We start from the raw sequence: 16,194 nt of genomic DNA on the forward strand, positions 1-16,194 counted from the left end.
AAATGATTCTTTTAGATCATAGGCTCAATAATAGCATGCAATGTCAAGCCGCAGTTTCTTAAGCAAGCAAAATACTTTTTTTTTATTATACGGGGTCTAGACTCCAGAGACAGAGACATAATCCTGCCCCTGTACAAAGCATTAGTAAGATCTCATCCGGAATATGCAGTTCAGTTTTGGGCACCAGTTCATAAAAAGGATTTTGTGGAACTGGAGAAAGTACAGCGAAGGACGACTAAACTGATAAGAGGCATGGGGGAGCTCAGCTATGAGGAAAGATTAGCTGACCTGAATTTGTTCTCACTGGAGAAGAGGCGACTAAGGGGGGACATGATCACTATGTATAAATACATAAATGGTCCATATAGTGAGCTTTGTGCCAAATTATTCACTTTAAAGGCGAACTATGAGGCGTGTGCTTTTCACTCATCCTCATAGTTCTAGCCGACCTGTGACAATGAGACTGTCACAGGTCGGCTCAGTAGATCGGGAGGTGAGCGAACACATACCGGTGTTCGCTCACTTCTCGATCCTGTCACGGCTCTCTGCCGTGACAGGGGAGGGGCTGGATTCCCCCCCTCCCCGATCCTCCAGCGCTGACTGACAGAACGGATGGGGGAGGGGGCGGGTACAGCTGGCTCTGCCACTAGATAGGCAGAGCCAGCTGTCACGCAGCTGGGCAGATCCAGACATAATTGTCAGGATCCGCTTCAGCTGCGGCGTCTCAGTATACCGCGAGCTGCAGCTCGTGGTATACTGCTGCGTCTCAGTATATTGCGAGCTGTAGCTCGCGGTATACTGAGCTTAGGGTGACGGAAGGATGCTAGTTTGTGTCCACCCGTTACCCTAAGGAGCCTACTATTACTGTAGGCCAGGTGCTGTCTGTCTGTGCTGTCTGGCAAGGATACATGGATCACAGTAATGATTAAACAGAATTACAAATCTCTGATAATTATGAAACCTCAAATTTTAGCTTTTTACACATATATTTAATTTCTGACCTGATCCATGTAGTATAGTGGCACATATCTGACCTGCTCAAAAAGACATTCTTGCAGCTTGCAGTAGAAAAGCCATTAGTCCAGTAGGAGACTTAAGGTGCCCATACACTGTGAGATTTTCATTTGGAAATCGTACACGAATGGTCTTTCAAACGAAAATCGAACAGCTGATGGTACATCTCCTCGTTTTCATTTTTTTATACTGTGATTGAAATTTTTAGTTCGGTCAGGTTGTACATTTTTTTTTTCTGACTGAACAAACATCAATGAATCGGTCTGGTTTTTGTTCGTCAAATGCACAAAAGGAAATTATTTCCGTCATCTTGAAAAATGTTTTGGTTAGTATGGCTTATGAATGTTTTCCGAAATCGACATTTGACTATGCTTGATGGGAAAGTCTAGGTATAATCGAACGAGGGCTCGTGCCAGAAGCGAAAAATTTCAAACGAAAATCGTACAAAGTATGGTCACCTTAACTCTTTGCCCCATAGTTTGATATGAAGGAAACCGTCCATTAGCCCTGGTTCACACCTAGGAGGCACCATTTTTGCGTGTTTATACATGCGTTAGCAGCACGCAGTTAGTTGCGCGTTGTGCACATTTGTATGTGCGTTTTAACGTGCTTACAAGAAGACGCGCATTTTGATTGGCAGCTCATAAACCATTGTGGGCAATGGCAGAACGCACGTACAGTATAAACACGCAAAAACACTCATGAAAATGTGCAACATGCTTTTGTTGTGCATTTTTGGGCATTTCCAATGAAGTCTATGGGGAGGAAAAGCGCTTTTAACTGGCCAAAGAAGGTTCTGTATCTTTTCAGGCGTCTGGCGTTTTCCTTCTAGGGCTGTTTTCTGCTCAGGTGTGAACCAGGGCCATTGAAAATCATGGGATTTCTTGTGTTGGGCAGATAAAAGCGCTTTTCCAACTGCTCAAAAACGTCTAGGTGTTCACCAGGGCTAAGGCAATGCAGAGCATTCACAGCACCAGGTAGAAAGCTGTATTCTGTGCCAACAGGGAATCTTAATAAATGATCTTATGTTTCATTTGTGCTAGGCGAATTGTAACGTTTGTGTTTGTTGTTTTTTTTTGTAGTATGGTGTACCTATTCTAACTAAAGACTCTTACCTAAAGCTTCCAGCTCCTCTGGGCACAAATACATGCACTGACAGTAGCCCTATAGGTAAGCTTATTTCATCTTACATGGTAAACAAGACAATCATTTAGTTTGTTAATTTGAAATTAATCTTAAGATCCTATTTAGTATAGGGTGGATGTGCTGTAAATGTCTGGTGTGCAATTTTATATATGACTGCTGGACCCTGTCTTGAAAATCTGCTGGTATGGCGTGCCATTGTCAACCATTTTCATCACTTTTACCTTTTGCTAGGACAGTTGGGCCCCGCACTAATCACGGGAGCTGAAATGAACAGCTCCTGGGCCTCTGACCATTCTACAGATCACAAAGGCTAAAAAGCAAAAAAAGGTCAGGGTCTCAGGGGGATATAGTGAGAAAAAGGCCCAGAGACTTGGCAACATTTTCAGGCGTGGTCAGCAACGATGCTTTCATTTTTATTTATTTTTTATAACTGTTCATTAAATTTGTTTTTAAACATATTATTTTCATTTATTAATACCAGTTGTTGCTAGTTTAACCTGGGATAGTTAGTAGCTATAAGAAAGATATTTGTAGCATGTAGTACTTACTACCCAATTAAAGTGACCCTGTCTATACAGGTTTAAAACAACAAAAAGTGATACCTGCAGCAAGGAAGAGGCTCTATACTAACTTTCTGATGGCCTGGTTCTTAAAACACCTCAATGCTGCTCCCCTGGTGCCACACAAATTAAATACTTCTGGGTGTTTGAATTCCGGCTTCCCCTACTGCACACAGTGGTTCCTCACGCAGGCTGGTACATTACTGCAGGACATATGACCTAGCAGAATCACTGTGTAGGACAGGGTAAAGGGGTATTTGACTCATTCAGCCAATTAAATACTTGCAGCAGCTGTGGGGAAGCATTGTGGCAGCGTTTCAAGACATGGGCCATCTAAAAGGTAAGTATATTGCCTCTTTTTTTTTTTTTCTGCAGGTATTGCGGCTTGCTGTCTTAACCCATTTGTGACAGTGCCACTTTAAGGGTAGTTAGTCACCCACATAACCTGAGTTCAGTAAAACCACCATCAACAAATCCACAATAGTTCTCAAACATTTTCTTTGTCTGACTGCTCCATTTGCAGACTGGGGGCTCTATTAAAACCACAAAACACTAAACTAAAAAAAAAATTAAACTCTCCAACGTAGTACCTTACCAAATTATAGTGAATTAAGATTAAGGCCTCCTTCATTCTGCTTGCATTGCGCTAATGTTCAGTAGAGCACTGTGCATGCATTAGTTTGAATAGCACCCCCCCAATGCACCTGGGTGGCACGATGTGCATTCAGGGGCACTGCGTTGCAAATAAATACACCAGTACCTTACATTTTTATGTGTTACAGGTAAATTAATTCTGAATGGGCTGTTTGAAAGTTAAATGGGCAATGAAGCTGGCATGGAGTAGTGTCCTCAGTAAAAGTGTGAGCATTTCCCCTCTTGTGTGGTGGTAAATCACTTGGAAGTTCTGCTGATGGTACTGATGGTAGGCAGTGGTGAGAACTAATCACTCAGATCTGGACTCTATGGGGTTGATTTACAAACCTTATAAACACACCACGAACATGTATACACCTCTGTAGTGTGTTCCCTCCCAGCATGATCTATGGGTGGAATCTAAACACCTTTTGTAGAGTGTACACACCCAGCAGGTGTGTTGTGCAAAGCCCTGCCCTGAATTGCAAGGTGATGTTGTGTAAATTAGCTCTACATTGTGTTGCTTGCGTTGATGAATGCAGGAATGTAAATGCATGAGCTAACCATTTTTGTCTAAACTGTGAAGCAGCATTATATATTCATCATGTGCATGATTTTTCCATATATGGCATTAGTGGAAATATGCTTATAGAGACTTTTTGGTTGATAAATACGCTTTGCTGTGTAAAAATCACACGCACCTGGTGCGTGCGTGTGTTTAGGTTAGTAAATCACCCCCTATGACTTCTGTATGAGCTGAGCCTTTACAGGAAGCACACAGGATAAAGTGGAAGTATCAATTCTTTTCAATAACGGCTTGTTGCCAGGCAGTAGTTCTGGATTGTCCTGTTCAGGATTAAAGTCACACTAAATTCAGGAGTTAAATCTTAAAAATGCATTCAAGTATCTTAACTATCAAAGCAGAACTCCTGGACAAAAATATTATTAACCCTTTGCAGTGGGGCTACCCTTGTGCTACAAGGGTTAGCTGCTCGTTTTGGTCTAGGGAGAAAAAATACAGTTATAATCACGTGATCCTCAGAGCCGGCTTGCTGTTAGACAAATTCTTCCAGCGTCTCTCCCCCCTCCGCTGCAGTGGTCTAAGGATCCTGGAGTCATCATGTCCAATACACTGGGGGGAATTTATGAACTTGTTTGCAACACTTTTTTTGTCACAAAATCCAAAATGTCATGCTAACTAACCGCAAAGTTTTAATTCTGTTTTGTGTCTTTTTCACAGTGTTCTTGCGACATATTCATGTATGCATAATAGAAGTCACCAGCACTCGATATGTGCAAGAAGTGAAGCACTTTTTATTCAATCGTTACATGCGTCAAACAGCCAACGTTTCTGGGCCACGCAGGGTCCCTTTTTCTGGGTGACATAGCCGTCACTATGCGTGGCCCCGAAACGTTGGCTGTTTGACGCATGTGACGATTGAATAAAAAGTGCTTTACTTCTTGCACATATCATCGAGTGCTGGTGACTTCTATTATGGACTGTATCTGACACGGCGCCATCCGTGTTGTCACTTCAAGCACCAACCTCTTACTCAAGGTCTGTACACTGTATGGAGTGCAGGTGATTTCGTATTATTGATATTCATGTGTGCGACTCACTGTGCGTGTTTTTTGCGTAATTTCTCAACTGCACAGTATTTGCATCCAGCATTTGCGACATTTAAAAAACCCTCCAAACTGTTACAGAATCTAGAAGTCCCCCTGAGCACTTCTTAAAGTATCGCTAAGATAACTCGGCTTCATACACTCAAGTCATCTAATCGCTTTTGGGCTATTCAGCTTTCAACCTGGAGGTTCCCTGCAAGCTTGCAACAGTTTATGGACAGGGACAATTTAGAGACAATTCTCCTTTATGAAGGCATTTAAAGTGACACTAAACTACTTGTAAAGTAGTCACCGCTCCAAGCGTGCCACTGTGATAGACTACAATCTAAATACAAATTTGTAAACTAAGGGGGTTATTCACCAAACTGCCGAAGGCCGTCACAGGAGCGAGCTTAGAGCGGTGGCTACTTTACAACACACACAGAGACCATGGGGAACAAAAGTAGAAGGAAGGACAGTGTCAGTATGAATTCAGAGATAATTTGAGGATCTACAGCCGAATGATACACAAATAAGATACATTTTTGTAATGGTTAAGGTACTTGAATGAATTTTTAAGATTTAACTTCTGGAAAATTTCCTTTTTTTACTGATGTTAATTTTTTTCTGTCAATAGGCTTTTTGGAAAGACAGAATTTGATATGCACTAGAGATGTGCAGCTAGAGAATTGTTCAATTCCTGCCCTGACCCTTGGAACTTACACAGCCATCCAGATTTTACCTGTAAGTGAAGAAAATGTTCTGTATGTATGTTAAAATAAAACCTGTCAGTTCGGGTGCCTTGCAGTGTTTGCTACTTTTTTTTCTTTCTTTACAGGCTCCAAATTCACAAAGTGGGGTAAGCGCAGCATCATTTATATCTTAAATGTAGTGCTCTTAGTCAATAAATACCGTTGGAAAAAAAAACTTGTTTAAAACATTGAAGCTCTGAAAAGCATGATGGAGTTAATAGTCGTTAGCCAGGCAGATCAGTTTTTCTTTGATCACTATATTATATCAAATAACAACATGGCTGTAAGTTCTTTTTATGTACCTGGATATTATCATTTCTATAGTAATTTTTGTTATTTTCTCGGCAGATTAATGTGAGTGTGCAAGCTGTTACAATGCGGTCTATAACTGGCACTCTCGTTAGAATAAATTTTAGTGACCAGACTCCAACCTATAACAATATTACAGGAATCTGTACCAATGTGGTTCTGGGGGTAAGTTTTTTTACATGCGTAACTGGAATACCTGTAAAAAGTTAGTCCCAGGTTGTTCATGTCCTGTCTTTTTCAGATCACACTGGACTGGTACGCAGGCACATTGAAATCCATGGGGCTGCGCGGCAATCGTTGTGTGCACTTGAACACGATCGCGCGGCCCTGGGACGCGCGCCCCGGGTGTCGTGCGGTGTAGTGCAGGTGTGAACCTAGCCTTAGAGTGTTGATGGTGTTATAAACTCCACCAAGGATTAGTTGACCACTAATCTTTTAAACTCTGGGTTCTAGTCGTTCGTCCAATACCTCCAACATCCCCTTTCTTCACAAAGTACAAAACACATCTACCAAACTGCCTCTTTAGAAAAGAAAATCTGTAAGTTACACTATTAAAACTCACATTGGTTAGTGCTATAACTTGCACAGGTTTACGGTGGGTAGTGTCTGGCGGCTCTTCTACCACCAAGTCTCCTGAATACCTTCACAGGCCCAATGTGATCGCTTGTTGTAAATCAACTCAACAAGTTTAATCAAAACAGACTTTCTCAAGAACTGAACATGCATGGCTTCTCACTAATTGTATACCCTTATAATGCAAAACATAAATATAGCAATTTGTCATATATGATGAAATTGCACATGGTAAAGAACTAGAGATAGCGCTTAGATTAGTGTTTCTTGGCTAGTGTCCCGTTTTTCCCCATTGTTTGTGTGTTGTGCTAATTTCTGTTAATAGATCAGTTATTACTAAATGTAAACCAGCTACATCATGTTTTTTTAAGAATACAGTAAATGTGATAGAGGTCAGAATGGGTAACGTAGAACAGCAGTGTATTTGTTCATTGTTTTGACGCATGATTTAGAACACAATTACATGTACATATAGCTGACAGCAGACATGCAGACTGGTAAGTATTACATTTGTAAGTAAGGTGTCTTTAATTATATTTCTGGGGGTTAACGAAGGTTTAGAGCAGGGGCGCCCACAATTTTTCGTCTGGAGATCTACTGTTCAAATGACTAGCTCAATGAAAAAACACCTGCATTCAGGAGCGGGCGTGGCAGTGCTTTGAAGTCAATTCCACACCCCCCCACCCGCAAAAGGCGATTGCCCGCACCCGGATCTGCAAAAATGCTGCAAGCACTGGCCTCTCTCTCTTGGCTGTCTCTTCTCTCTCTCTCTCCTCGCGCTCTCTCCCTTGTTTCTATCTGCTGTTTCTTCTCTCTCTCTGCTGTCTCTTCTCTCACTTTCTCTGCTGTCTCTCCCCTGCCTGTCTTTTCTTACCTCCACTACAGCAGCTTCCCAGGTCTCCTCTCGTGCGCCGTCGTCTTGTCCTCCCGCGATGCTCGTGTGGCTGACGTTGCACACGGGGAGAGGTGTCCTGCCCCTTCCCGTCTGCGGCGTCACGAGCACCGCAGGAGGACAGGACAGGTCAGTGAGCCGACCGCAATCTACCAGTGTTTGCTTTGCGATCGACTGGTAGATCGCGGTCAACCTAATGGGCACCCCTGAATTAGGGGTTAGGTTATGGTTTGCACATTAGGGGTTTATTGTTTGTTTTAGTGTTAGCTTATAGGATAATGTTAAGAATAGTGTTAGAGGTCAAGTGTTAGAGGGATATTTAAGGGTTTGATTTGGCGTTGAAACTTTGGGTGGTTTTATCTCTTTCTACTAAGAGATATAATTTCTTCCTTGGCAGTCACCTCATTGAGTGTAGCTACAAAGGAGATTTTAGGTATCTTGTTATATAGTACCAAAATCACATGCATCCAGATACCTCAAAACCACATTGTAAAAAATTGGCAATTCGTGTATGTAATGATAATTCAAGGTGCCATTTTGCACCTTTTAGATAGAGAAGTAAACTGCATTAAAATGTTTAACTTTCATGACCTTTTAAATATTCTGTATATATCTTTGATGACAGCCCAAAGCACATCAGTCTGTTATGATCAGGCCCACAACTCTAGTACATGGTACATTCTGATGCTTTTTCAGTGAAGTTGTGTTGAAAAGTGTAATTTTCATTTTATTTAATGTTGATCAGTGCTTTGTACGTGCATTTACAATTCTGAGACAATGTTCATGTGTTCTCCTCTATAGGGAAGTTACTCCATAATATACACAGCTCAGGGGGAGATAAGAAGTGTCCTGGCATCGTTCACCCTCGGAACAATTAGCAGAACCCCCTTTCAGCAATCCTTCCAGATCAGTTTCACAGAGGTAAAAAAGTCTGCATTATTATAAACTTTCCAGAGTGGCCTTTTGTGCTGTGCACACCACGTTCTTTGTAATTAATGTGTACCTATAGCCAAAATGTTTTTGGGGGATTTGGATATACTGTAGTAGGGAATGGTTGGAACCCTTGTTAGGTGTTTGGTGCTGTGTCCTACACCTACTCTATATGCCCTGGTTATCCTTGGTGCAGGCCCGGACATAAGTGATGGCAAAAACAAATGTATTCAATGGTCCCTAGAACAAGAGCTGTGGGGACACCTACTCCAATGACCATATTCATATGTGTATGTATATATAACAAGCTCAGGGCTCCAACTGATTCTGCATTATGGTGAGTTGTATAATTTGATTATATATTACAATGTCGTAATAATAGAAATAAAGAAGTGCACAATAAATGTGCTTAAAATATCCCAAAACTATCCCCCACTCCCTCCCCTCACATCCCCCCACAACCTTTCCCTTTCCCCAGTCTGTGGAATTTATTCCGCAAAACCAGTCCCTAGTGCCAAAAAGGTAGTGGACCGCTGCTATGGGGAACTACAACTCCCAGCAATACTTTATAGCTGAAGCCATTCTGCATTGCCTTATAGAGGACTACAACTCCTAGCAATACTTTATACAGAAATGCAGAATAATTCCATCAGTTACAGAGGTCTACAAACATGGTACAGGCACATACAGAAGATGAAAGCAGTCACATCTCCTCCTCCTCTCGGTGGTAACACCATGGCGGCAGGCTGTGTGATCAGGAAGCTGCTCACTGGTTCGCCAGGGCCCCAGTGCTGCCTCAGTGTGCATGCAGGAAGGTAGTTACGCGTGTATGTATATACACTACATTACCAACAGTATTGGGACACCCTCCAAATCAATTAGATTCAGGTGTTCTGTGAAATTTCTTTGCTACTAAATATTCCATGGTCTGTTAGTGGTATTCTAACAAAGTGGAAGCAACTGGGAACAACAGCAACTCAGCCACGAAGGGATAGGCCACGTAAAATGACAGAGCGGGGTCAGCGCATGCTGAAGCGCACAGTGTGTAGAAGTCGCCAACTGTCTGCAGGGTTAATAGCTACAGACCTCCAAACTTCGTGTGGCCTTCAGATTGGCGCAACAACAGTGCGTAGAGAGCTTCACGGAATGGGTTTCCATGGCCGAGCAGCTGCATCCAAGCCGTACATCACCAAGTGCAATGCAAAGCGTATCACTTCAAGCACCAACCTCTTACTCAAGGTCTGTACACTGTATGGAGTGCAGGTGATTTCGTATTATTGATATTCATGTGTGCGACTCACTGTGCGTGTTTTTTGCGTAATTTCTCAACTGCACAGTATTTGCATCCAGCATTTGCGACATTTAAAAAACCCTCCAAACTGTTACAGAATCTAGAAGTCCCCCTGAGCACTTCTTAAAGTATCGCTAAGATAACTCGGCTTCATACACTCAAGTCATCTAATCGCTTTTGGGCTATTCAGCTTTCAACCTGGAGGTTCCCTGCAAGCTTGCAACAGTTTATGGACAGGGACAATTTAGAGACAATTCTCCTTTATGAAGGCATTTAAAGTGACACTAAACTACTTGTAAAGTAGTCACCGCTCCAAGCGTGCCACTGTGATAGACTACAATCTAAATACAAATTTGTAAACTAAGGGGGTTATTCACCAAACTGCCGAAGGCCGTCACAGGAGCGAGCTTAGAGCGGTGGCTACTTTACAACACACACAGAGACCATGGGGAACAAAAGTAGAAGGAAGGACAGTGTCAGTATGAATTCAGAGATAATTTGAGGATCTACAGCCGAATGATACACAAATAAGATACATTTTTGTAATGGTTAAGGTACTTGAATGAATTTTTAAGATTTAACTTCTGGAAAATTTCCTTTTTTTACTGATGTTAATTTTTTTCTGTCAATAGGCTTTTTGGAAAGACAGAATTTGATATGCACTAGAGATGTGCAGCTAGAGAATTGTTCAATTCCTGCCCTGACCCTTGGAACTTACACAGCCATCCAGATTTTACCTGTAAGTGAAGAAAATGTTCTGTATGTATGTTAAAATAAAACCTGTCAGTTCGGGTGCCTTGCAGTGTTTGCTACTTTTTTTTCTTTCTTTACAGGCTCCAAATTCACAAAGTGGGGTAAGCGCAGCATCATTTATATCTTAAATGTAGTGCTCTTAGTCAATAAATACCGTTGGAAAAAAAAACTTGTTTAAAACATTGAAGCTCTGAAAAGCATGATGGAGTTAATAGTCGTTAGCCAGGCAGATCAGTTTTTCTTTGATCACTATATTATATCAAATAACAACATGGCTGTAAGTTCTTTTTATGTACCTGGATATTATCATTTCTATAGTAATTTTTGTTATTTTCTCGGCAGATTAATGTGAGTGTGCAAGCTGTTACAATGCGGTCTATAACTGGCACTCTCGTTAGAATAAATTTTAGTGACCAGACTCCAACCTATAACAATATTACAGGAATCTGTACCAATGTGGTTCTGGGGGTAAGTTTTTTTACATGCGTAACTGGAATACCTGTAAAAAGTTAGTCCCAGGTTGTTCATGTCCTGTCTTTTTCAGATCACACTGGACTGGTACGCAGGCACATTGAAATCCATGGGGCTGCGCGGCAATCGTTGTGTGCACTTGAACACGATCGCGCGGCCCTGGGACGCGCGCCCCGGGTGTCGTGCGGTGTAGTGCAGGTGTGAACCTAGCCTTAGAGTGTTGATGGTGTTATAAACTCCACCAAGGATTAGTTGACCACTAATCTTTTAAACTCTGGGTTCTAGTCGTTCGTCCAATACCTCCAACATCCCCTTTCTTCACAAAGTACAAAACACATCTACCAAACTGCCTCTTTAGAAAAGAAAATCTGTAAGTTACACTATTAAAACTCACATTGGTTAGTGCTATAACTTGCACAGGTTTACGGTGGGTAGTGTCTGGCGGCTCTTCTACCACCAAGTCTCCTGAATACCTTCACAGGCCCAATGTGATCGCTTGTTGTAAATCAACTCAACAAGTTTAATCAAAACAGACTTTCTCAAGAACTGAACATGCATGGCTTCTCACTAATTGTATACCCTTATAATGCAAAACATAAATATAGCAATTTGTCATATATGATGAAATTGCACATGGTAAAGAACTAGAGATAGCGCTTAGATTAGTGTTTCTTGGCTAGTGTCCCGTTTTTCCCCATTGTTTGTGTGTTGTGCTAATTTCTGTTAATAGATCAGTTATTACTAAATGTAAACCAGCTACATCATGTTTTTTTAAGAATACAGTAAATGTGATAGAGGTCAGAATGGGTAACGTAGAACAGCAGTGTATTTGTTCATTGTTTTGACGCATGATTTAGAACACAATTACATGTACATATAGCTGACAGCAGACATGCAGACTGGTAAGTATTACATTTGTAAGTAAGGTGTCTTTAATTATATTTCTGGGGGTTAACGAAGGTTTAGAGCAGGGGCGCCCACAATTTTTCGTCTGGAGATCTACTGTTCAAATGACTAGCTCAATGAAAAAACACCTGCATTCAGGAGCGGGCGTGGCAGTGCTTTGAAGTCAATTCCACACCCCCCCACCCGCAAAAGGCGATTGCCCGCACCCGGATCTGCAAAAATGCTGCAAGCACTGGCCTCTCTCTCTTGGCTGTCTCTTCTCTCTCTCTCTCCTCGCGCTCTCTCCCTTGTTTCTATCTGCTGTTTCTTCTCTCTCTCTGCTGTCTCTTCTCTCACTTTCTCTGCTGTCTCTCCCCTGCCTGTCTTTTCTTACCTCCACTACAGCAGCTTCCCAGGTCTCCTCTCGTGCGCCGTCGTCTTGTCCTCCCGCGATGCTCGTGTGGCTGACGTTGCACACGGGGAGAGGTGTCCTGCCCCTTCCCGTCTGCGGCGTCACGAGCACCGCAGGAGGACAGGACAGGTCAGTGAGCCGACCGCAATCTACCAGTGTTTGCTTTGCGATCGACTGGTAGATCGCGGTCAACCTAATGGGCACCCCTGAATTAGGGGTTAGGTTATGGTTTGCACATTAGGGGTTTATTGTTTGTTTTAGTGTTAGCTTATAGGATAATGTTAAGAATAGTGTTAGAGGTCAAGTGTTAGAGGGATATTTAAGGGTTTGATTTGGCGTTGAAACTTTGGGTGGTTTTATCTCTTTCTACTAAGAGATATAATTTCTTCCTTGGCAGTCACCTCATTGAGTGTAGCTACAAAGGAGATTTTAGGTATCTTGTTATATAGTACCAAAATCACATGCATCCAGATACCTCAAAACCACATTGTAAAAAATTGGCAATTCGTGTATGTAATGATAATTCAAGGTGCCATTTTGCACCTTTTAGATAGAGAAGTAAACTGCATTAAAATGTTTAACTTTCATGACCTTTTAAATATTCTGTATATATCTTTGATGACAGCCCAAAGCACATCAGTCTGTTATGATCAGGCCCACAACTCTAGTACATGGTACATTCTGATGCTTTTTCAGTGAAGTTGTGTTGAAAAGTGTAATTTTCATTTTATTTAATGTTGATCAGTGCTTTGTACGTGCATTTACAATTCTGAGACAATGTTCATGTGTTCTCCTCTATAGGGAAGTTACTCCATAATATACACAGCTCAGGGGGAGATAAGAAGTGTCCTGGCATCGTTCACCCTCGGAACAATTAGCAGAACCCCCTTTCAGCAATCCTTCCAGATCAGTTTCACAGAGGTAAAAAAGTCTGCATTATTATAAACTTTCCAGAGTGGCCTTTTGTGCTGTGCACACCACGTTCTTTGTAATTAATGTGTACCTATAGCCAAAATGTTTTTGGGGGATTTGGATATACTGTAGTAGGGAATGGTTGGAACCCTTGTTAGGTGTTTGGTGCTGTGTCCTACACCTACTCTATATGCCCTGGTTATCCTTGGTGCAGGCCCGGACATAAGTGATGGCAAAAACAAATGTATTCAATGGTCCCTAGAACAAGAGCTGTGGGGACACCTACTCCAATGACCATATTCATATGTGTATGTATATATAACAAGCTCAGGGCTCCAACTGATTCTGCATTATGGTGAGTTGTATAATTTGATTATATATTACAATGTCGTAATAATAGAAATAAAGAAGTGCACAATAAATGTGCTTAAAATATCCCAAAACTATCCCCCACTCCCTCCCCTCACATCCCCCCACAACCTTTCCCTTTCCCCAGTCTGTGGAATTTATTCCGCAAAACCAGTCCCTAGTGCCAAAAAGGTAGTGGACCGCTGCTATGGGGAACTACAACTCCCAGCAATACTTTATAGCTGAAGCCATTCTGCATTGCCTTATAGAGGACTACAACTCCTAGCAATACTTTATACAGAAATGCAGAATAATTCCATCAGTTACAGAGGTCTACAAACATGGTACAGGCACATACAGAAGATGAAAGCAGTCACATCTCCTCCTCCTCTCGGTGGTAACACCATGGCGGCAGGCTGTGTGATCAGGAAGCTGCTCACTGGTTCGCCAGGGCCCCAGTGCTGCCTCAGTGTGCATGCAGGAAGGTAGTTACGCGTGTATGTATATACACTACATTACCAACAGTATTGGGACACCCTCCAAATCAATTAGATTCAGGTGTTCTGTGAAATTTCTTTGCTACTAAATATTCCATGGTCTGTTAGTGGTATTCTAACAAAGTGGAAGCAACTGGGAACAACAGCAACTCAGCCACGAAGGGATAGGCCACGTAAAATGACAGAGCGGGGTCAGCGCATGCTGAAGCGCACAGTGTGTAGAAGTCGCCAACTGTCTGCAGGGTTAATAGCTACAGACCTCCAAACTTCGTGTGGCCTTCAGATTGGCGCAACAACAGTGCGTAGAGAGCTTCACGGAATGGGTTTCCATGGCCGAGCAGCTGCATCCAAGCCGTACATCACCAAGTGCAATGCAAAGCGTCGGATGCAGTGGTGTAAAGCATGCCGCCACTGGACTTTAGAGAAGTGGAGACGTGTTCTCTGGAGTGACCAATCACGCTTCTCTGGCAATCTGATGGACGTGTCTGGCGGTTTCCAGGAGAACGGTACTTACCTGACTGCATTGTGTCAAGTGTAAAGTTTGGTGGAGGGGGGAATTATGGTGTTGGGGTTGTGCTTGGCCCCTTAGTTCCAGTGAAGGGAACTCTTAACGCAACTTGACTGGCCTGCACCTCAACCCGATAGAACACCTTTGGGATGAATTAGAGTGGAGACTGGGAGCCAGGCCTTCTCGTCCAACATCAGTAACTGACCCCACAAATGCGCTTCTGGAAGAATGGTCAAACATTTCCATAGACACACTCCTAAACCTTGTGGACGCCTTCCCTACGGACTAAGACTGGGATGCCATTAAATTTCATGTGCGTGTAAAGGCAGGCGTCCCAATACTTTTGGGAACATAGAGTGTGTGTGTGTATGTGTGTATGTATGTGTGATTTATTTATATACAGGTGAAACTCGAATAATTAGAATATCGTGCAAAGTTCATTTATTTCACTAATGCAACTTAAAAGGTGAAACTAATATAGGAGATAGACTCATTACATGCATTGCATGATAGTTTAAGCCGTGATTTGTCATCATTGTGATGATTATGGCTTACAGCTCATGAAAACCCCAAGAACCCCAAATCCACAACCTCAAAAAAGTAGATTATTACATGCAATCAATAAAACAAGGATTGTACATAGAACAATATCGGACCTCTGAAAAGTACAAGCATGCATATGTGCTCAGTACTTGGTTCTCAGTACTTGGCCCCTTTTGCAGCACTTACTGCAATTACTTTTGCACGATATTCTAATTATTCAATTATTTGAGTTTCACCTGTATGTGTGTGTGTGTGTGTGTGTGTGTGTGTGTGTGTATGTATATATATATATATAATTAGGGCTGCGGAAATTAACGATTAATCCCTTTTTTTTCTTCTGACAACTGCAACTGGCAGAATACTAAAAAAAAAAAAAAAAAAAAAGTCTGCAGATAGCAAAGAAGCTATTGCTTCCTGTGCTATCTGCCATCATTTCAGGGGGGTGCTCTCTCCCAGCCCCCCCTAACCCCCCCTTCGCAGATGGTGGGGGTGGGGGGGGACACCTCCCTGAAATTGCTTATTTCACGTTGGGATCCCTGGCATTGGCCTATACACATACAGCACAGCAATGAAGTAATAAAATGAACTAGGATAACACTAATCCAGCACGTTATTATTCTGAGTTGCCCCACTCAAGCGGTGGCCATATTGAGTGGGGCACCTGAGATTAATAACGTGCTCGATTAGTGTGATACTAGTTGATTTTATTACTTCATTGCTGTGCTGTATGTGTATAGGCCAATGTGGTTGGATCTGTATGTGCGTTTATAATTAGTCGAAATTAATGTATGCTATACATATGTATATACAAACACACAGTTGTGCTCAAAAGTTTGCATACCCTTGAAGAATTGGTAATATACTGTATCTAAAACTTGAGTGACCAGGCAAAACACATTTCTCATGGGATTCATATTCAACTGTAGGTCATAACAGAATGGCACAATTATAATACAAAACATGGCAACTAATAAAAAAAATGATATGACCCCCCTGTTCAAATACTGTCTTTAGCATCAATGACAGAGTGCAATCTTTTGTAATAGTTGTCTCTGAGGCCCCAAATTCTTGCAGGTGGTATAGCTGCCCATTCGCTTTGGCAAAATGCCTCTAGGTCATGCAAAGTCTTTGGTTGTCTTGCATGAGATGAGAACCGCATG

The 16,194-nt window shown here is 42.1% G+C and overlaps 1 protein-coding gene across 1 annotated transcript in view; it reads left to right on the forward strand.

Annotated features, from left to right (window-relative positions):
• TCTN1 (tectonic family member 1) overlaps window positions 1-16,194 on the forward strand; it is a 51,283-nt gene that overhangs the window by 17,479 nt on the left and 17,610 nt on the right. Inside the window, exons 5-9 of the mRNA XM_018558304.1 lie at window positions 2,097-2,184; window positions 5,596-5,702; window positions 5,797-5,817; window positions 6,059-6,184; window positions 8,286-8,405. Of these exons, the coding sequence (XP_018413806.1) occupies window positions 2,097-2,184; window positions 5,596-5,702; window positions 5,797-5,817; window positions 6,059-6,184; window positions 8,286-8,405 (462 nt within the window). The remainder of the gene's footprint in view (window positions 1-2,096; window positions 2,185-5,595; window positions 5,703-5,796; window positions 5,818-6,058; window positions 6,185-8,285; window positions 8,406-16,194) is intronic.

The sequence above is a fragment of the Nanorana parkeri genome, unplaced genomic scaffold (assembly GCF_000935625.1).
Source record: "Nanorana parkeri isolate BGI_ZX_2015 unplaced genomic scaffold, ASM93562v1 scaffold331, whole genome shotgun sequence".
Lineage (NCBI taxonomy): Eukaryota > Metazoa > Chordata > Amphibia > Anura > Dicroglossidae > Nanorana > Nanorana parkeri.